The 23453-nt window shown below is 41.7% G+C and overlaps 2 protein-coding genes across 2 annotated transcripts in view; one reads left to right on the top strand and one right to left on the bottom strand.

Annotated features, from left to right (window-relative positions):
• dnajc28 (DnaJ (Hsp40) homolog, subfamily C, member 28) overlaps positions 1-23453 on the bottom strand; it is a 1235492-nt gene that overhangs the window by 979244 nt on the left and 232795 nt on the right. The gene's annotated exons all lie outside the window — the stretch shown is intronic.
• LOC114643314 (olfactory receptor 13G1-like) lies at positions 17980-18927 on the top strand. The gene has a single exon (XM_028791910.2). It carries the CDS (start codon positions 17980-17982, stop codon positions 18925-18927), a length of 948 nt encoding a protein of 315 aa, XP_028647743.2.

Raw genomic sequence — 23453 nt, 5'->3', positions numbered from 1 at the left:
CAGGCCTCTTAAGAATGCCCCTCTCTCTCCTGACCGCCTCCACTCCTCTCCTCCGAGCTCCGTCCTCTTCCACCCGACTCCAGCCATCGAATGGAGGGAGGCAGCCCCTTTTATATTCACCCGGACTTGCTTCAGGTGCCTCCCAATAAACTTCTGCCGGCACCCCCTGGTGTGGCGGAAGTGCCGGCTGTGCACCCGGAAGCACCTGGTGTGGAGGAAGTGCTGAGGACCAGGGTTCTCCAGGCATTCACGTGCCCCTTGGCAATGACCACGGGCCCCTATAGGGTTGAGCTTCCATGCTCCTTTCCCGTGGTCCCCATAGCCACCAGGGCGGTCTCCCCCTTGTGGTCTGGAGGAGGCGTAATCCTTCCTTCGGTCCTTCCGGGCGTCCCGGCTGGGTACCACCCCCAGCCGCTTGCCACAATATATATACAGTAATCCCTCCTCCATCGCGGGGGTTGCGTTCCAGAGCCACCCGCGAAATAAGAAAATCCGCGAAGTAGAAACCATATGTTTATATGGTTATTTTTATATTGTCATGCTTGGGTCACAGATTTGCGCAGAAATACGGGAGGTTGTAGAGAGACAGGAACGTTATTCAAACACTGCAAACAAACATTTGTCTCTTTTTCAAAAGTTTAAACTGTGCTCCATGACAAGACAGAGATAACAGATGACAGTTCTGTCTCACAATTAAAAGAATGCAAACATATCTTCCTCTTCAAAGGAGTGCGCGTCAGGAGCACAGACTGTCAGAAAGACAGAGGAAAGCAAACAAATCAATGGTGCTGTTTGGCTTTTAAGTATGCGAAGCACCGCGGCACAAAGCTGTTGAAGGCGGCAGCTCACACCCCCTCCGTCAGGAGCAGGGAGAGAGAGAGAGAGAGAGACAAACAAAAATCAATACGTGCCCTTCGAGCTTTTAAGTATGCGAAGCACCGTGCAGCATGTCGCTTCAGGAAGCAGCTGCACAAAAGGTAGCAACGTGAAGATAATCTTTCAGCATTTTTAGACGAGTGTCCGTATCGTCTAGGTGTGCGAACAGCCCCCCTGCTCAATCCCCATACGTCAGGATCAGAGAAAGTCAGCACAAGAGACAGAGAAAAGTAAGTTGGGTAGCTTCTCAGCCATCTGCCAATAGCGTCCCTTGTATGAAATCAACTGGGCAAACCAACTAAGGAAGCATGTACCAGAAATTAAAAGACCCATTGTCTGCAGAAATCCGCAAACCAGCAAAAAATCCGCGATATATATTTAAATATGCTTACATATAAAATCCGCGATAGAGTGAAGCCGCGAAAGGCGAAGCGCGATATAGCGAGGGATTACTGTATACACATTGGTTTAGATATATATACACCGGTTTGGATATATAGAAATCCATTCAGATACACCAGTTTAGATATTCTGTACTTGTAGGTCAGTGTGTGTGTATGCGAGTGCTTACGCCTAAAAAGAAGATTGTCCCTTTAAGATTAAGATTACTCCTTCCTGTCATAAGTCACCTTTAAATGAAACGCTGCCAAAAAGGAATAACAGAAACCCCCGTGCTTTTTAGCAATGATGAACTAACGTTTTATGGGGCAAAAAAATGATCGCCCCTGACAGATACACTTAGTACTGTGTGAGACCGACAATGTGTGAGTCTGAGTGAGTGTGCGTGTGTGTGTGGTTTTGTCAATTTTACTATAAAAAGTTATTTGTGAAGCAAGAATATTCTGACCATTCTAATTCCTAATTCCAGAATTTGACTCTCACCTGAGAAGGAGAGAGGAGAACCTTTAACCAGAGCAAATCTTTAAAAATGACACAGGGAGAATGTCCTTTCCTCAGATATAACTGCTTACAGTATTCCTGATCAACGTTCAGAAGAAACAATGCAACTCCAGTGTTTTCCTCCATAAAGAGGATCGTCCTTTCAACAAACGGGAATGTTATCCTTTCTGACTGTAATCAGAATAATAAGTTTGATGTCACTGTGCTCTGTAAAATAAATTATTTTATAAATCCACTCACATGTACAGGCCAGGACAAAGTTAGCACACAGGGGCTCTCAGCATTTAGAACTGCTAGGCAAGCATTTGAAGAGAGAAAGTTACAACTACAAAATGGACATTGTACTATTTCTGTATGTTAGAGATGAAATTGAATCATCTCCTGGCCTTGTTTGGAACCTAAGTAAGGACCTGCACATGGAGAAAACAGTATATAAGTTTATAGACGGGCGCTGAGCAGGCTGCTGTCAATCATGGAGAATCCATTGCATCCACTGAGCAGTATCATCTCCAGACAGAGGAGCAGCTTCAGCGACAGACTGCTGTCACCGTCCTGCTCCACTGACAGGAAATGTGAGAGAAAATAAAAAAATTTTTTCCATCTGGAATAAATTAGAGGCTCTGTTTTCTCCCTCACAAGGGTCCCAGATCTTTTGAGACCATCGCATGGATCCTGCTTAAAGAACATTCTTAAACATCAAGACTGCAAACAAAATCAAATCAGTGAACGTTGGCAAGAGGACTGGGTACTTGAGAACGAACATTAAAGAAGAAGAGCGCAGCTACGGATACTAAACTCATATTCATGTTTGCTTAATTTGAATAGAATATGTGGTGGTGTGCTGGGGAGGCAGCATAAAGAAGAGGGACGCCTCACCCCTGGACAAACTGGTGAGGAAGGCAGGCTCTGTTGTAGGCATGGAGCTGGACAGTTTGACATCTGTGGCAGAGCGACGGGCACTGAGCAGACTCCTATCAATCATGGAGAATCCACTGAACAGGATCATCTCCAGACAGAGGAGCAGCTTCAGCGACAGACTGCTGTCACCGTCCTGCTCCACTGACAGACTGAGGAGATCGTTCCTCCATCACACTATGAGACTCTTCGATACCACCGGGGGGTAAACGTTAACATTATACAAAGTTATTGTCTGTCTGTATACCTGCATTGTTATCACTCTTTAATTTAATATTGTTAATATTAGTATGCTGATGCTGGAGTATGTGAATTTCCCCTTGGGATTAATAAAGTATCTATCTATCTATCTATCTAAAAGACTTGGACAGCAGCCAAATACCTCGAAGCCGATGGACGGACGAGGATATCGTCATTTTGCCCTGAAAACTCCTTCCAGCACAGCGACGAAAAATGGCAGACTGTATACATCGAGATCCCACCTCAATAATGGTCTTGCTGTGGCTTCCTTCATTTGTAATGTCGCCTAAATCGTCATTAAAGAAAGCTAAGTTGTTTTCTCTTTTGTGATTTTATATGGCCGTATCAATATGAGAGGGATATCGCCTTTTAATATTATATCTGTTTAGGTTCAGGTTACTTAAAATGCCACAATTTAAAAGAACTTATTCCAACTAGGGAGCTAGTGACTCCTAGGGTGGGCCTCTCTGGCAGTGTCGTAAATTGGTTTGAATCCTACCTGGCAGGGAGAAAATTCTTTTGTTAGTTGTGGTAATTATAACTCAAAGACACATGATATTCTATATGGTGTTCCACAAGGCTCTATCCTGGGTCCACTGCTCTTCTCAATCTACATGCTTCCATTAGGTCAGATTATCTCAGGGCACAACGTGAGCTACCACAGCTATGCTAATGACACACAGCTGTATTTATCAATAGCACCTGATGACCCCAAATCTCTTGATTCGCTAACACAATGTCTAACTTGTATCTCAGAATGGATGAATAGTAACTTTCTCAAATTAAATAAAGAGAAAACCGAAATCTTCGTGATTGGCAATAATGGATACAATGAGGCTGTTAGAAATAAACTGGATGCATTAGGATTAAAAGTCAAATCGGAGGTAAAAAGCTTAGGGGTAACTGTTGATTGTAATCTGAATTTTAAATCGCATATTAATCAGATCACTAGAACAGCATTTTTTCACCTAAGGAACATAGCAAAAGTTAGACCTCTTATATCATCGAAAGATGCAGAGAAATGAGTTCATGCGTTTGTTTTCAGTTGGCTAGATTACTGTAACGCACTCCTCTCAGGACTACCCAAAAAAGACATCAATCGTTTGCAACTAGTGCAGAATGCAGCTGCTAGAATCCTTACCAGGAAAAGAAAATCCGAACACATTTCTCCAGTTTTGATGTCACTACACTGGTTACCTGTGTCATTCAGAATTGACTTTAAAATTCTGCTTATGGTTTATAAAGCTTTAAATAATCTCGCCCCGGCTTATATATCGGAATGTCTGACATCTTATATTCCAAATCGTAACCTCAGATCCTCAACTGAGTGTCTCCTTAGAATTCCAAAAGCAAAACTTAAAAGAAGTGGTGAGGCGGCCTTCTGCTGTTATGCACCTAAAATCTGGAATAGCCTGCCAGTAGGAATTCGCCAGGCTGATACAGTGGAGCACTTTAAAAAACTGCTGAAAACACATTACTTTAACATGGCCTTCTCATAACTTCACTGTAATTTAATCCTGATACTCTGTATATCCAATTCATTATAATAACTATTCATTCAAAATCTGTACTAAGCCCTACTCTCTCTTCTGTTTCCTTTTCCGGTGTCCTGTTGGTGGTGGCGTGCGCCACCACCATCTACCCAAAGCACCATGATGTTCCAACAATGATGGATGGATTAAAAGCCAGAAGTCTGTATGATCATCAGCATCAAGTGACTCCGTGAAAAACCCGAACTACAAAGAGGACTATTTCATTTATGTTAGGTAGAATGCCCAAAGGGGACTGGGCGGTCTCGTGGCCTGGAACCCCTACAGATTTTATTTTTTTCTCCAGCCTTCTGGAGTTTTTTTTTTGTTTTTTCTGTCCACCCTGGCCATCGGACCTTACTCCTTTCTATGTTAATTAATGTTGTCTTATTTTAATTTCTTATTTTGTCTTTTAATTTTCTTCTCTTCATTATGTAAAGCACTTTGAGCTACTTTTTGTATGAAAATGTGCTATATAAATAAATGTTGTTGTTGTTATAGAGGAACACTGACATAGATGAAACACTGCCAATGGCGCCGTCCTCCAGGGTGAGACGTAAAACCGAGGTCCTGACTCAATATGTTCAGAAATAATCCATGAGCATCTTTCGAAAAGAGTATGATATGCCCACAAGTCCTGCATAAATTGGCCACCATAGCCTGGTCATGGCTATCTATCTTTCACCCCTTCACCACCTTACAGCTATTGTGTGGTGAGCATATTGGTGCAAGAATGGCCGCCGTCACATCATCCAAGTGGGTGCTACACAATGGTGGTGGTTGAGGTGGCTCCCTATTCTTTGAGAAGTGAGATGAACGCTATTTAAATATAAAGTATTATTATTAGATTTAGGAAGGGGTGGGAAGGGGTAAATTCTTTTTCAGGACACGGTAAATAAAAAAAAGGAATGTCAGTAAATCTGGTATGAAATATGCAACAAAATGTAACGGCTTTCTTCCTGCGTAAAGTGGCGTCTTAAACAGGAGACTTGGAAAAAAAACCAAGTGGCAGCTCTGTGGCTAAGGATCTGCGCTGATATGTGGAAGGTTGCTGGTTCAAATCCCATTACTGCCAGAAAGGATCCTACTCCATTGGGCCCTTGAGCAAGTCTTTCAACCTGAAAATTGGTCCCGGGGTGCCACACAGTGGCTGACCCTCATAGGGCATGCAAAAAGACAATTTCCTCTCAGGGATTAAAAAAATGTCAAATAAATCAGAAATAAATTCAAGCTGAACTCGTTTCCTTTCATGAGGATGTCACATCCACTGAACTGGGACATCAGCACTCCTGATCGCTTTTAACCTTCCACTCAGGGAGGCAGATGACGCTACCTTAAACTAATTAATCCTAAAAGTCAACATCTCAGAGGATCTGACAGGTAAAATGGCACAGCAGGGAAATGTGAGAGAAAATCAAAAATTATTTTCCATCTGGAATAAATTAGAGGCTCTGTTTTCTCCCTCACAAGGGTCCCAGATCTTTTGAGACCATCACATGGATCCTGCTGGAAGAACATTTTTAAACACCTAGACTGCAAACAAAATCAAATCAGTGAACTCCGGCAAGGGGACTGGATACTTCAGAACGAACATTAAAGAAGAAGAGCGCAGCTACGGATACTAAGCAAAGGTAACGTCTTCCATTTATTATAACACAACATGAGGTGAATAGTCGGGGTTCTTTTTATTCATTCATTTCTTTTTCTGTTGATTTTATTTAAAGAAAATAACATTCCAATCAGTAATCAGGTCTAAATTACACAACTAAGAAAATATCATTATATACAGTTAAAATCAAAACGGAACAAACCAGACTTGGACTCCCACCTGTGAGAAAGAGAGAAGAGCCAATCTTTAAAAATGACACAGGGAGAATGTCCTTTCCTCAAATATAACTGCTTATTCTAAAATGTTATTAATTAGATCTTTCCATATTTAAAAAAAAGGTTTTGAGCAGATCCTCTAAGTGAGAATTTAATTTCTTTCCAATTTCAAATAGCACAGAACATCAGTTACCCACTGACTTATAACAGTTGGGCTGGGATTCTTCCAGATGAGCAAGATAAGTCTACGAGCTCGTAGTGTAGTATCGGCAATTACAATCAATTTGTCCATCGCCACTTTAAGCCCACCTGTGAGCCCACCAACCACAACTGTTAACGGGTTAGGAGTGATTGTGACACTACGGTTGTCTGATAAGCACTTAAAGATTTTGGTCCAGAATGATATTAATTTGGTGCTCGCCCTAAACGTCTGGCCCAGTGAGGCTGGAGCTCGATTGCAATGTTTGCAGGTTAAATCTTGGCCTGGATACATTTTGGACAATTTGAAATGAGATACCGTATTTACTCGGAGATAAGTTCTCCCACGGATAAGTCGTGGCTTGATTTTACCGTATAATTTCCAGTATATTATAATGTCGGTCGTATAAGTCGAATATGGAAAACTCTCGCTATTGATCCAAGAGATTACGATATGCTAACGCTCACCTGAGAGAGTAACCACAGAGCGTACGCCCTTTTTTTTCTATGTATTGTGCCTACGTGACCACACGGTAATACTCAAACTATTCCGAAGCGATGTTTGCACTGTTTTGTGTTTTTTGTATCTCACACCCTCATACACCTTTATCGTACGAGCGTCCCTTATCTACGATGGAGCGTTTGATCAGAAGAAAATATGAAGCTGGTTTTAAATTAAAAGTCGTTGAAGTGGCGAAAAAAATTGGTAACTGCGCTGCTGCAACAAAATTCAATGTGTATGAGAAACTGGTGCGAGATTGGAGGAGGCCAGAAGAAAAAAAATTAAGTGTCACTTTTTCAAATGGGCGTATAAGTCGGGGTCTGATTTTATGATCGATTTTTCAAGGTTTCAAGACCCGACTTATACACGAGTATATACGGTTTGCTTGATGAAAGATGTTAAGTAGAATGACTGAATGCTTTTATGCATATGGAGCTCGAGTGTATTCTATACGTGGCTCCTTTTTGGAGATATTACGTGAAAGATCCTTTCCCCACCGTACCCCTGGGATCTTGCAAAGGAAGGGACTTTAAGATGTCTTAATAAATTGTAGAGATGCTGTCTGAGTCTTCAAGACTGATCAGTGTTGCCTCTGGAATTGAAATGGGCTGGAGGTGAGGAAAATTGGACAGGTTCATTTTAGCAAAGTTTCTGATTTGAAAGAACTGGAAAAACTGTAATGCTGCGAAATGAAATTTGAAGTGTAATTGTTCATAAGATGCGAAGACAGTTCTCTAAGCGTTTTAACCCTTAAACCACCGGAACCGGGTATAGTCGGTTCCCAATGCAATTTGCCAGCACTCTGGAGCCGAATATATTTGGCAACGTACACTCATTGAACGCCGCAACTGGCTATAGTCAGTTCCCAGTGCAATTTTCGGCATGCCGGAGCTGATCAGTTTGTGCCGTATATTCGTTGAGCAGCCAGCTCCTGACCACTGGCGCCCCCTTGCGAATCAGAGTCACTGTCCCTGGGACTCTGCCTGCAAACATCAGCGTTGGCCTTTTGTGTGTTTGCGTCCAGCCAGTTCAAGTGCAGTTGGCTTGGTGATTTACTGAATTTCATCAATGGCGTCAGTTGCACCTTTTACATATAATAAGAGATTGTTGCTGTAGTTTTTATAGTTTTTACAGTTCAATGGCAGTGTGTAAAATGATCAGTGTTGCAGTAATTGTAATGCTCTTTGCATGAAAAAAATATGTGTTCCATTAAAATTTCACTTTTTCTTGGTGAACTGTGACGTTTCCTTAAAAAGTGCAGCAAAAAAGTATTTAGCATCTGGGGGTGCATTAACCCCCTAAGTTTGTGGCAGTTTAAGGGTTAATCCCAGCCATTTTCCAAACATGTGAATGCTTGAAACGGTAGGAAAAGGTGATTATCATGTAGCGGTGCCACAGATAAAAACTTCTGTGTCTTAAAGTGCTTCCTTACATTGGTTCCATATTCTGAGTGAAAGATAAACTATTGGATTATTAGTTGTAGCAGTAGAGGCTGTTATCGACCTCTCGAACCCTCAGGTACCACGCCAAACACTAGGTAACTGTACAATTATTATTTATTTTATAATAATACCGTGCACTAAGCACCCTCCACTCCACACTACTCATACAATGATCAATACTCCCATTAAACACAATTCTCTCTCTCCTCCGCTCCCAGACACTTGGCCACCCTACCTCCCAGCTCAGCTCAGTGTCTGGGCTTTCCCACAGTCCTTTTATACCCCCTGACCCGGAAGTGGTTCCTGTCCAACAGTCCACAAGTCCTCATTACTTCCAGGTCAAAGTCAAAGTCCTTTTCTTCAACCTGGAAGCATGTCATTTCTCCTGTTCATGTGACCAGGACGTACTTCCAGGTTATAGGGCACATAACAGTCTGACAGCCTCCCTACAGCAACTCCCGGTGGCCCCCATTGTATCCAGCAGGGCTGCACATACAAACTACAAGGTCCATGAGGCCCTGCTGGATTTCGGGGAACCTCCATGCTGTTGGGAGAGCTCCACCTGGCGGCCTGGAGGGGTGGGCCGGAATATTTAGCCGGCCATCCGTCACATAGTGTATGGATGATAATTTGCATTTATTGGGGGCACAAAGCGGAGCATATAAAGAAGTACAGCAGGATTTTATTTCTGTTGCAGATTAGGCTGGAAAAAAAAAAAAGCGTAGGACTGCTATGAATGATTTGATGCCGATACCTCTGATCTGCACACAAACAGTGATTAGGAATGTACTCGGAGCAAAAACAAAATGGTTGTACTGTAATCTATAAGTGGCAAGGGAAAAGGCGAGTAATGAAGAAAGAAAGAGTGGAGAAGGTGACTGTGGCGGCTCTCATATACCATATATACAAACTGTGGTCGCCGAAGTCGAAAACAACGGAAGACAGACACCAATTTAAAGTAAAAAGCCATTTCTTTATTCTTGATGAATCACAGAGACTCATGCAAGGTTCAGTGCCACTGACTGGTCAGATCAGACAGCCTACCTAAAAGAAGAAATCCTCTCTTTTTATTACCTAGCTTATTCATTAACCAAAGAGAGAAAAACATGGCAGTTCATTTTGAGGTCATACATAGATTGCTGTAAATTACGGTTACATCCTAATTTATTACATTCAGGAATGCACAGAGTTTCTTACCAAAATAAAGAGTTATCAGGGAACTCGCATTCCTAAGAAATATGCCCTTCTCAGCACACACACACACACAAGACCAGTTTAAAGCAGTTTCTTATAGTTCAGTACATTAGTTATTAAGAAATTACATTCTAATAGCTTTAATATCTTCATTAGATTTTGTTTGGTTAGATTAATAAATCCTTGTTTATTAATCCATAAGGGACATGTTTCTTATAGTTTTAAGCAAGAATTCAGAAACTATCACATCTGGTTTATAATATCACAGGGTGTTCTGTTAGTATCAAGAGGTCAGCATTTTCTCATAAAAGAATGCAAGTTAATCCCTTATTCTGTGCACAAGCTTAATTCTTTTTCTACCTAAATGAAGAACAAATCATATAGAATTAATAAATCATATAGCTCTCTGCAGCATGATTAATACAAAACACAGACCTTGGTATTTGTGAGTTAAATACTTATAATCATTACAGTTAATAATGTTCTTTTTTCTCATCACATATAACTCAAAAAAATCATAAAATCAAACCCAGACTTATACACCCGTTCAAAAATGCGATACTTAATTTTTTTTACATCTTCTTGCCTCCTCCAATCTCATATCAGTTTCTCAGACACATTGAATTTTGTTGCAGCAGCTCAGTTACCAATTTCTTTTGCCACTTCCATGATGTTTAATTTAAAACCAGCTTCATATTTTCTTCTGATCGAACGCTCCATCGTAGATAAGGGTCTTACAATAAAGGTGTATGAGGGTGTGAGATACAAAAAACAGGGCAAAAATAGTTTTGGAATAGTTTGGGTATTACCGTGTGGTCACGTGGGCACACTAGAGAGAGAGAGATGGAGAGGTTAGGAGCACACGCTGATACAGTGCATTGCCGCACCCACGTAGAAAAAATGGCAGTGTGCTCGGTGGTTACTCTCTCGGGTGGGCGTTAGTATATAATAATCTCTTGGACCAATAGCGTGAGTTTTCCACATTCGACTTATACGACTGACATCATAAAATACTAGAAATTATACTGTAAAATCAAGCCCGACTTATCGACGGGAGAACTTATCCGTGAGTGTATATGGTAAATGGAAATGACTTGTTTTACAATATTTGAACGCATTTGCGTGTAAGTCCGAGATGTGTAGTCAACACAACATAGACTGCTTTAAAAAGTATTCACCCCTTGGCCTTTTCTACAAATGGGTTATTGCAGAGTAAACATTACAATACAGTCATATGAAAAGTTTGGGAACCCCTCTTAATTCTTTGGATTTTTGTTTCTCATTGGCTGAACGTCCTTTTAATATCTGACATGCCTTATGGACACAGTAGTATTTCAGCAGTGACATTAAGTTTATTGGATTAACAGAAAATATGCAATATGCATCATAACAAAATTAGACAGGTGCATAAATGTGGGCACCCCAACAGAGATATGACATCAATACTTAGCTGAGCCTCCTTTTGCTAATCTAACAGCCTCTAGACGCTGTCCTCCCATAGCCTTTGATGAGTGTCTGATTCTGGATGGAGGTATTGTTGACCATTCTTCACACAAAATCTCTCCAGTTCAGTTCAATTTGATGGACAGCCTGCTTCAAATCACCCCATATATTGTCGATGATATTCAAGTCAGGGGACTGTGACGGCCATTCCAGAACATTGTACTTCTCCCTCTGCATGAATGCCTTTGTAGATTTCCAACTGTGTTTTGGGTCATTGTCTTGTTGGAATATCCAACCCCTGCGTAACTTCAACTTTGTGACTGACGCTTGAACATTATCCTGAAGAATTTGTTGATATTCAGTTGAATTCATCTGACCCTCGACTTTAACAAGGGCCACAGTCCCTGAACTAGCCACACAGCCCCACAGCATGATGGAACCTCCACCAAATTTGACAGTAGGTAGCAGGTGTTTTTCTTGGAATGCGGTGTTCTTCTTCCGCCATGCAAAGTGCTTTTTGTTCTGACCAAATTACTCCATTTTTGTCTCATCAGTACAAAGCACTTTGTTCCAAAATGAATCTGGCTTGTCTAAATGAGCATTGGCATACAACAAGCGACTCTGTTTGTGGTGTGAGTGCAGAAAGGGCTTCTTTCTCATCATTCTGCCATACAGATGTTCCTTGTGCAAATTATGCTGAATTGTAGAACAATGTGCAGATACACCACCTGCAGCAAGATGTTCTTGCAGGTCTTTGGAGGTGATCTGTGGGTTGTCTGCAACCATTCTCACAATCCTGCTCATATGCCACTCCTGTATTTTTCTTGGCCTGCCAGACCTTCTGGGTTTAACAGCAACTGTGCCTGTGGCCTTCCATTTCCTGATTCCATTCCTTACAGTTGAAACTGACAGTTTAAACCTCTGAGATGTCTTTTTGTAGCCTTCCCCTAAACCAGGAGACTCAACAATTTTTGTATTCAGATCTTTGGAGAGTTGCTTTGAGGATCCCATGCTGTCCCTCTTCAGAGGAGAGTCAAAGGGAAGGAAGCCCAACTTGTAATTGACCACCTTAAATATCTTTATATCTCATGATGGAACACACCTGTCTGTGAAGTTCAAGGCGTAACGAGCTCATCCCACCAAGTAATCAGCATTGAGCAGTCACAGGCATTCAAATCAGCACAATGACAAGGGGACCCACATTTGTGCACAGCCAGTATGTCACATTTAATTTAATTTCATACAACTAAATACTGTGTCACTAAAAATCTTTGTTCGGAAAACACCGCAGTACTCCTAGGAAATGAAAGACGTTCCACTGTTATCATTATTGTTGAAAGTCGAGTCAATTATTATGCAGGATGAGAGGGGTAAACAAACGTTTTCATATGTCTGTATGTAAGTTTTCGAGGCTGCTCAGAGCTCCTTCTTCAGGCAAGATTCCTTTTGATTGACTTCTCATTGCATCCATAATGGCTAACATGGTACAACACCCCAGTTTTATTATACAGTGTATAGAGAGAGTATAAAGCATTGGGCCACCAAATGTTGATCATCATTGTGAAAGAAAATTGAACTGCTTGCAAGCTACTAAGGGTTAAAAGCTGGCAAAACTGTTTTGCTCAAAGGACAGGCGTCTGTCATAAGACAGGGTGCGGTAAGCTGACCAAGGACAACTTCCTCTTTAGGAACGCGTCTGTTAGACACAAGAAAGATGACCGTTCCTTCTTTAGGGTCCATCTGACACAGACACAAAACAGAAACAGATGTGCATAATAAAATGAAATGCTTAGGTAAACGATATTGTGCTTTTTGATAATTAAGGGGAAGGGGGAGGAAGAACATATATAAAAGCCGACTGAAAAGCGGAACTTCGCTCTTCTGCCTTGCAACGCAAGAATACTGTGTACTTACCAGTGCCTGAATAAAAGCTGATTGATCGAACTATGAATTTCCCATTGGGATTAATAAAGTATCTATCTATCTATCTATCTATCTATCTATCTATCTATCTATCTATCTATCTATCTATCTATCTATCTATCTATCTATCTATCTATCTATCTATCTATCTATCTATCTATCTATCTATCTATCTATCTATCTATTCCTGTCTTCCTCAAGGGGTTACATCCACACTATAGATTTGAAGGTTGTTACATAAAAATTCAAGGACGTCTTTCCAGAAACGAGTCCCGCTTAAGACTTAGGAAAGATGGCGGTGGAGATTGTCAAAGGGCAGCAGAGGCTGAAGGCGGACTTGACGGTAACGATTCTTATGCTGTCAGTCTTCTGGCCTGCAGGGAGCAGAAGAGGAAGGGCAAGCCCTGCATGTTGTCACCCAAGCGCATTGAGTCACAATGGATGTAATTTGGCTTTTTTGACCCCGATTGACAGCAAAAGTGAAAACAGATCTCTACCACGTCATCTAAATTAGTCAAAATATAAAACACAAAATAACTGAATGCATGCAGCAGTGGTTCCCCGACTCGATCCTGGGGACCACCCCCCTGTGGCTACAGATTTTTGTTCCAACCAACTTCCATTTTTCATCGGACTCTTAGCCTCATTAAGTGAATCATTATTATTTCCCAGTTTCTATGTTTTAGAGTCAATATAGAAATTACAAAGTTTGGTAGATTTTTATTAAAATGTAATAAGTATCAACCTAATTTTCATTCTGCTTTTCCGGGTATTCTGGTTATTTAATTGATTCTTTACTAATTAGCGAGTCTGACACTGAAGTCGTTGCAGCTTTCATCATCCCGGGCGTCTGCTCTGCTGGTTGTTAATTGTCACTATTAGAGTTAAATGAAGGGAGCAAACTACACAGGAAAAGGGGAAAATAATAAGAAAACAACAAAAGAGAGTTAAGCATTTATAGCTTTAGAAAAAATAGAAATATTTCAAAATGTATTATAAATGTAAAAAACATTCCATTGTGTTTTTCTGAATGCAGAATAAGAGAAGAGTAAAAAAGACCAGCGAATTAAATGAGATCAGTTGTTATCGATTATCACCACCGATCTGGTTGGAACAAAAACCTGCAGCCACAGGAGGTCCCCAAAGCCAAATTTGGGAACCACTGGCATAAAGTATTTAGTAGTTGGTAGCCATGGCTCATTGTGCTCAGGTCTTTAACGCCCTTTCAGCTCAGCCATTTTTTTCCCCCATTCAACTGCTCAAGCTCTGCATGAGCTGCTTTTTTCAAGTCTGGCCAACATTTTATCTATTGGATTGAGATCTGGAATCTGACTTGGCCACTTCAGGACACTCTAATTAGAACCTGAGAACTTTTTAGAACAATCGAGAGGAGGAGAGGCCATGCAGCCCATCCAAAGCTCGCCAGGCCTATCCGCTTCACTGTTCCAAAATAACATCAAGTCGAGTTTTGATGGATTCCTAATTGTCGCTTTTGACGCCATTCCTGCGTAGATTTGTGTTTTTTTTTTTTTTTTGTTTGGGGTGGTGCAGCTCTCCTATCAGATGCTATCAGGTTTTCCTCCAGAACGTCTCTCTATTTCCCTGCATTCATTTTATACCCTCACAAGGCTCCAGGGCCTACTGCAGAGAAGCATCCTGATTTTGCTGTCACCATGAATTACGGTGGGGTTGGTGTGTTTTTAATAATATGCAGTTTTCAAACATGGCATTTCATTTGAACCTTCTTGCAGTTGACTTTGGTGTCTCCCATGTGGCTTCTGCGTATTTTTTCCTCTTTGTCGCTTTCCATTAAAACTGCTGCTGGTAAAGGACCCAGGTAACAATTGCCAGAATATTCTTTCCAATTTCATCACTTGTAGCTTGTAACTCCTTTAGGCCTGTCATAGGTCTGTTGATGGTCTTCCTCACTGGTCATCTTCTTTCACTAATTCACTGTCTTTGTGGATAGCCTGCTTTGTCATGCTCTTTCCATTTCTCAGTGATCGATTTCACGTTACATTCATCAACTTCGAAATTTTTTGGTCTCCACCTCCTGATTTGTGGTTTTATTGCAGTTACTTGTTGGTTTCTTTTTCTCTTCATGGTGTAGGTAAGACCACCATACCACAAGGGTGGACCTTTAAGATACAAACAACTGAAACCCCAGACAGGTGATCTCCATTGAGCTATTGATGGGATTTCTAAAGTCACATAGCTTTAGCAGAGATGGTTTAGGTGTGTCACATTAAAGGGGGTGAACACTTACGTAATCCATTATTTTGTGTTTTATATTTGTAATTGATTTGCACCATGTGACAGAGATCTTCTTTCATTTTTTACATTAAAGAGTTCATCTGTTGATCAGTGTCAAGCTAAAATCCATTGCGATTAAAGAAAAAGATATGGAGTAAGTTATCAAGACGTGTGTAGGACTTTGGGGGCCTTCAAACCTCAACTTGCAAGTGTTTGTTGAGTCCTCGTCAGTCGCCATTCACCATCCTGAATGTCCTCCTTTTGTCACAATTGTTCTAATGTGACTGATGTACTGCAGCTGATTCCTTTGTGTGATTTTTCAAATGAATATTGCAATTGATGCAAATCTGAGATATACTATTATGAAAATGAAAAACTCTTAAAATATATTACTTAAAAATTAAAATACTACCTATATTAATTAAACTATATTTTGATATACTGTATATCAAGGATAAATATATTGTAATATATTACAGTATACTGAAATATTTTGTAAGGTGTGAATTCTTGGACATTTGTGGATATATTGCAATATATTTTCCCAAAAACATGCAAGTATATTAATATTTGCTAATATTATCATATTTTAATAATAATAATAATACACTGCTGCGGTGGGCTGGCGCCCTGCCCGGGGTTTGTTTCCTGCCTTGCGCCCTGTGTTGGCTGGCATTGGCTCCAGCAGACCCCTGTGACCCTGTAGTTAGGATATAGCAGGTTGGATAATGGTTGGATAATGGATAATACACTGTAAGAAATATTTTAGAAAATATGTGTCAATGTTTTTGACTGTTCTGTAAGTACTAATTATGCTATACCATATCATTTTAATATATACTTGTCATTTTGGTATATTGCAGTATATTTTGAAACTATGTTAATTTGGCATTATAAATATAATCATATAGAATCCTATAGAATTCATTTAAAAATTAACACTATATATTTTTTAAAATATTTTAAAATATTTACAGTTCATCCATCCATCCATTTTCCAACCCGCTGAATCCGAACACAGAGTCACGGGGGTCTGCTGGAGCCAATCCCAGCCAACACAGGGCACAAGGCAGGGACCCAATCCCTGGCAGGGTGCCAACCCACCGCAGGACACACACAAACACACCCACACACCAAGCACACACTAGGGCCAATTTAGAATCACCAATCCACCTAACCTGCATGTCTTTAAATTTACATTCCTATGTCATGCTATTTTCTAACCCACCTAACCCAGACCAGGGTCACATGGGGGGGTGCCGGAGCCTATGCCAGCTAGCATAGGGTCCAAAGCAGAAAATAACCCTGGACGGGGCGTTAGTCCATCGCAAGCTGACCACACACACACACACACACACACACACACCAAACACACACTAGGGCCAATTTAAAACTAAACTGCATGTCTTTGGACAGTTGGAGGACAATGTCCTGCGCAAGCTGTCTCCCCCTGTTCTTCCACACTATAGATGTCCGGCCAGGCCAGGTTCCTAGCACAATTCCAGCTGGATTGCCAGCCTCGGTGTGGCATCCCTCACAAGTGGCAGGGGGCCAGTACCTACTGCAGCAGCATCAAGTGTTAGGCAAGAAACGAATGTGTGTTGTGTGTAAACCAGTAACAGAAATCAGTTCATAAAGTGATTCTTCATTTTTTATTCAATTATGTGCTGGAGATGTTCTGACAATGTGTGATGTTTGCTGTTGACATTGTGATCTGTAATGAGAGTAGGGAGCAGGTTAAGGAGACCCTGCAGAGGTGGAGATATGACAGGAGAGAAGAGGAATGAAGGTCAGTAGGACCTCCAAGACAGAATACATGTGTGTAAATGAGAGGGAGGTCAGAGGAATGGTGAGGATGGAGGAAGTAGAGTTGGTGAAGGTGGATGAGTTTAAATACTTGGGATCAACAATACAGAGTAATGGGGATTGCAGAAGAGAGGTGAAGAAGAGAGTTCAGGCAGGGTGGAATGGGTGGAGAAGAGCATCAGGAGTGATTTGTGACAGACGATTATCAGCAAGAGTGAAAGGGAAGGTCTACAGAGCGGTAGTGAGACCAACTATGTTATCTGGGCTGGAGACAGTGGCACAGGAGACAGAGCTGGAGGTGGCAGAGTTAAAGATGCTAAGATTGGGTGTGACGAGAATGGACAGGATTAGAAATGAGGACATTAGAGGGTCAGCTCAGGTTGGACGGTTGTGAGACAAAGTCAGGGAGGCGAGATTGTATTGGTGTGGACATGTGCAGAGGAGAGATGAGGGGTATACTGAGAGAAGGGTACTAAGGATAGAGCTGCCAGGGAAGAGGAAAAGAGGAAGGCCTAAGTGAAGGTTTATGGATGTGGTGAGAGAGGACATGCAGGTGATGGGGGTGACAGAACAAGATGACGAGGACAGGAAGATATGGAAAAAGATGATCCGCTGTGGCGACTCCACAGCCGAATGAAGAAGAAGACGCATGATAATAATGTGGAAACATTTTTTAGCTTGCTGCCAGATACCTGAACAATTCCAAATCATTTTTCCTGTTCCTGCTCTCTGGATGGGTAAGGGTGGTGTTATCTGATCTGACAAAGTGATCTGCTTGATTCTTACTGGATGTATTGTGAACTTCCAAGTTCAAGAGAGTAGAGCCAAAAATGAATTGATAATGTCGACCAACAAACCAAGCACTTCATTACCAGAGACTGATTCTTCTTCTTCTTTTTCATTGTTTTCTAGCTAAACCGGGGAGCCTATAAAGATGTCTAACACCAGTGTCCTGGTCTCTGAGTTTGTTCTGCATTGTGCAATTGAAAAGGACAAGATGACCTTTACCATCATTGCCCTGGCTCTCATCTATCTGGTAACGCTCTTTGGAAATCTGATGGTAATTACAGTCGTGATAATAAACCCTCATCTTCACAACCCCATGTTCGTCTACATCGGCACCTTAGCAGTGATCGATGTGGTCAACAGCACCAACCTCATCCCTCGAATGCTGGCCGTCCTGGCGTTCAACGCCATCTCTGTCCCTTATGGGCCCTGCTTGCTCCAGCTCTCAATGGTGTACTACCTTTCACTGGCTGAGAGCTTTCTGTTATCCGTTATGGCCTGTGACCGCTATGTAGCTGTTGTGTACCCCCTACAATACCCTTCCATTGTTACAAATAAGATAGTCTGCTTCAGCATCTTACTAGTGAATATATTAGCTGCTGCTGTCCTCACCCCCTACTTGGTGTTTGTTAGAGAACTTTCATTTTGTCGCACCAACATCCTACCTTACTGTTTCTGTGATTTTGTTACAATGATTCATATTTCTTGTACCGAAGACCCCAGGCACCTCACTCTTTTGTCCAGCACAACAATAGTCACTGGTTTCGGAGGCTTAGGACTCTGTATCCTTTCCTATGGCAGAATTATTGTGGCTGCCCTGAAGATCAATTCGGCAGATGGGAAGAGGAAAGCTTTCAGCACATCTTTAACACACCTTCTGGTGGTCTCTCTTTTCTATTTGCCTCTGATCATTTCATACACGTTGCCAGGATTTGGAGTGCAGCTGTCTGCTGAAGCTTACAATGTGCTGGTCATCATAGCCATTATGGTGCCCCCCATGATGAATCCTATCATTTACAGTTTCAGGAACAAGGAGATCAAAAGCAGCATTTACAGGCTGTACACGGGAAAACGAACAAACCCAGTCAGCCAGTAGTGACTTTGTCAAACTTGAACGTTTCATTTCATTCTTTACCAGGTTAGAAAACTTTACTGTAGAAAGAGAGATTAAATACGTACAATGGAATGATGTGTTTCATAATGTAGGACGGGATGAAGAAATGAAGAGGTATAATTATAATTTCTTTCGTAAACTCTTTGGCATGGAATACGGCAATGAAAATTGGCCAGTAAGGACATCGGGCGTCACACCTTTCCATTAAGTCGCCACAGATGAGTAAACATTGAGTGACCCATTGAGATATTTGGAAATGATGTGTTCACAAAAGCTGTTAATTCCTTGTTGAATCTGGAGAAGATGTTAGGAATCCTACAACGTACAAACTCATTTCAAGATGAGCCTTAGGTGTCCTCTGTGTCACCATACCCACCTCACACAAATTCAGATCTCACCAATCTAAAAGATATCTCACTTCAGCTATGGGGTGTTTTTACTAAAAATTGGCCAATGATTCCTTTTTGGTGGGCATGAAGGTTTATTCATAGACCTGTTCAGATTTACCATTCAGGGCCATAGTGTATGGGGAAATAGATTGAGTTTATTGGGTTGCAGTAACTTTAGTTCTTGATCAGTTTTATGACTTTTGGGGAGTTTGTTTCTCTTATTTCAATATGGATTGGTGAAGGAGGGGGGGTTGCCTCTTTTATCAATACTACCATTCTGTTCTTGTATTTGGATTAACTGCATTGTTTGGTCTTACTTGCAATAAAATAAATTAAAACACAAATAAAATCATAAATACATTTTCCTGTTTCCTTTTTTCTGGGCAGAATTATTGGGTCCTTGATAAAACTTTTCGTAAGGGTTATAAGTATTGTAGCTTGGGGTCTTGTGTACGAGTTAGAGAAGAAGGGAGCGCAGAGATTGACAGGTGGTTCAAAACCAGTGTCCACAGTGATGCAGACGTTGTACCAGTCAGTCGCGGTAATTAACGGGAGCTGAGCCAAGAGGTGAAGCTTTTAATTTACCGGTCAATCTACATTCCCACCATCCTAACCTATAGTCATCAAGAACTAGATCACAGATACAAGTGGCGGAAATGAGTCTCCTTCACAGGGTGAGGAGCACAGCCATTCGGGAGAAGTTCATGGTAGAGCCGCTGGTCTTCTACAACTAAATTATGTAAGAATTATGTTTCTAGACTTCTCTAGCGCCTTCAACACCATCCAACCTCTGCTCCTTAGGGACAAGCTGACAGAGATGGGAGTAGATTCATACCTAGTGGCATGAATCATGGACTATCTTAAAGACAGACCTCAGTATGTGCGTCTTGGGAACTGCACGTCTGACATTGTGGTCAGCAACACAGGAGCGCCGGGTCTGTACTTTCTCTGGTCCTGTTCAGCCTATATACATCGGACTTCCAATACAACTCAGAGTCCTGCCACGTGCAAAAGTTCGCTGATGACACTGCTATCGTGGGCTGCATCAGGAATGGGCTGGAGGAGGAGTATAGGGACCTAATCAAGGACTTTGTTAAATGGTGCGACTCAAACCACCTACAACTGAACACCAGCAAAACCAAGGAGCTGGTGGTGGATTTTAGGAGGCCCAGACTCCTCATGGACCCCGTGATCATCAGAGGTGACTGTGTACAGATGGTGCAGACCTATAAATACCTGGGAGTGCAGCTGGATGATAAATTAGACTGGACTGCCAATACTGATGCTCTGTGCAAGAGAGGACAGAGCCGACTATACTTCATTAGAAGGCTGGCGTCCTAAAACATCTGCAATATGGTGCTGCAGATGTTCTATCAGACGGTTGTGGCAAGCGCCCTCTTCTACGCGGTGGTGTGCTGGGGAGGCAACATAAATAAGAGGGACGCCTCACGCCTGGACAAACTGGTGAGGAAGGCAGGCTCTATTGTTGGCATGGAGCTGGACAGTTTAACATCTGTGGCAGAGCGAAGGGCACTCAACAGGCTCTTATCAATTATGGAGAATCCACTGCATCCACTAAATAGGATCATCTCCAGACAGAGGAGCAGCTTCAGCGACAGACTGCTGTCAATGTCCTGCTCCACTGACATTGAGGAGATCGTTCCTCCCCCAAACTATGCGACTCTTCATTTCCACCCGGGGGGGGTAAACGTTAACATTTAACGTTATACAAAGTTATTGTCTGTTTTTCACCTGCATTATTATTATTATTATTATCAATCTTTAATTTAATATTATTTATTGTATCAGTATGCTGCTGCTGGATAATGTGAATTTCCCATTGGGATTAATAAAGTATCTATCTATCTATCTATCTATCTATCTATCTATCTATCTATCTATCTATCTATCTATCTATCTATCTATCTATCTATCTATCTATCTATCTATCTATCTATCTATCTATCTATCTATCTATCTATCTATCTATCTAAAGGAGTCAGTAGAGGAGGTTTGGGACTCCTGGTCATTTCCCTGTGGAGGTGTTTCGGGATGAGGTCTTGGGTCAAACCCTTGCAATCTATGCAAAGGTGTCCAAACATTCTCTTTGTCTGCCACTTACTGAAAATCCTCTGTTGGGGTTACCATGGTAGTCAACTGGTTGTGGACGTTGTACTGGTCAGTCGCGGTGAAGATGGAGCTGAGCCAAGAGGTGAAGCTTTTGATTTACTGGTCAATCTACATTCCCACCATCCTAACCTATAGTCATTAACTTTATATAGTAACCGAAAGAACTAGATCACAGATACAAGTTCCGGAAATGAGTCTCCTTCACATGGTGAGGAGCACAGACATTCGGGAGGAGCTCATGGTGGAGCCACTGGTCTTCTACAACTAAAGGAGTCAGTAGAGGAGGTTCGGGACTCCTGGTCATCTCCCTGAGGACGTGTTTCGGGATGAGGTCTTGGGTCAAATCCTTGCAGTCTACTCAAAGGTGTCCAAACATTTCCTTTGTCTACCACCTACTGAAAATCCTCTGTTGGGGGGTTACCATTGGTAGTCATCTTGTCTAAGTTGTGCCTTGGTAACCCCAAAAGAAGATTTTCAGTAGGTGGCAGACAAGGACAAGGGGAATGTTTGGAAACCTTTGTGTAGAATGCTGCATATGTGATCCAGACCAGATAAATGGTAAAAGACAGAAAGATAGCTAGATGGGCTACCCTCAGCAACAGACATTGCTAAATCAATTCTTCTTCTTCCATCATTTGTCCTCACTGCTGAATCAATAAGACAGCCTGAATAAATCACCTGAGCCTCCTGGGCATCACTACCGCAGATGGAGTGGAACATTGTGAGGTTTTTTATGGTGGCTAGAATGACAATTCTGCTACCAACCTCCAGGTTTTTCCCTGCAGGTTGGAGGTCCAACATCATACGTCAGAGCAATGTAAGGGCAGGTTAAGGGCCCAATAAAGCATAGTCACTTTTGGCATTTACAGGATTAGAATCGGGAACCTTCCGATTGAGAGCCACCACTCCACCTCAATCAATAAGACAACCTAAATAAATCACCTGAGCTTCCTGGGCGTCACCTAATAATACTAATAATTTATTACATTTATATAGCGCTTTTCTCAGTACTCAAAGCGCTATCCACACAGGGAGGAACCGGGAAGCGAACCCACAATCTTCCACAGTTTCCTTACTGCAAAGCAACAGCACTACCACTGCGTCATCTGTGTAAATGATGTCCCTTTACTTTACATGGAAGTTTACTGTTTACCAAACATGGAATTATGTTAAATTAGAAGATTTCTTTTGTTCAGCACATTCAACTGGTGAATCGTTATTACTTTCATACTTATTACTTATCTGATTACCATCTGTTCTTGCCCTAAACTTATTGCTTGTCTGTGAGTCTTGTTACTGTTGAACGCAGTACCCTCAGATGATGTCACAGGATGGATACAATGGGCAGCAGAATGTGCCGTGCTGGATCTTATGTGTTAGGCCTGAAGACGTGTTACATAACCTAGAAGCAAAGCCTGATGAACCTAGAGCATCGACGTTAACAACGTTCACTGACAACGAGTACGTTTAGGGCAAAAAAAAAAGAAGTCAGGCATACAGCAGATTGTAGGAAAATTGGATCTTCTGCAAAAGTCAGAGAAGGATTTAGGAGTCATAGTGGACTCTAAGCTATCGACTTCCGGACAGTGTTCAGAAGCCATTAAGAAGGCTAACAGAATGTTAGGTTATATAGCACCTTGATGTGTGGAGTCCAAGTCCAAGAAGGTTCTGCTCAAGCTTTATTACACACTGGGATGGCTTCATCTGGAGTCCTGTGTGCAGTTTTGGTTTCCAGGCTACAAAAAGGATATATCAGCACTAGAAAAGGTCCAGAGAAGAGTGACTAGGCTGATTCAGGGGCTACAGGGGTGGAATTATTAGGAAAGATTGAAAAAGCTGAGCCTTTACAGTTTAAGCAAAAGAAGATTAAGAGGTGACATTATTTAAGTGTTTAAAATGATGAAGGGAATTAGTGCAGTGGATCGAGACGGTGACTTTAAAATGAGCTCATCAAGAACACGGGGACACAGTTGGAAACTTGTTAAGGGT

Source organism: Erpetoichthys calabaricus, chromosome 4 (assembly GCF_900747795.2).
Source record: "Erpetoichthys calabaricus chromosome 4, fErpCal1.3, whole genome shotgun sequence".
Taxonomy (NCBI): domain Eukaryota; kingdom Metazoa; phylum Chordata; class Cladistia; order Polypteriformes; family Polypteridae; genus Erpetoichthys; species Erpetoichthys calabaricus.
Note: the sequence above shows the minus strand (reverse complement) of the source record. Positions and strands in the feature narration are given on the sequence as shown.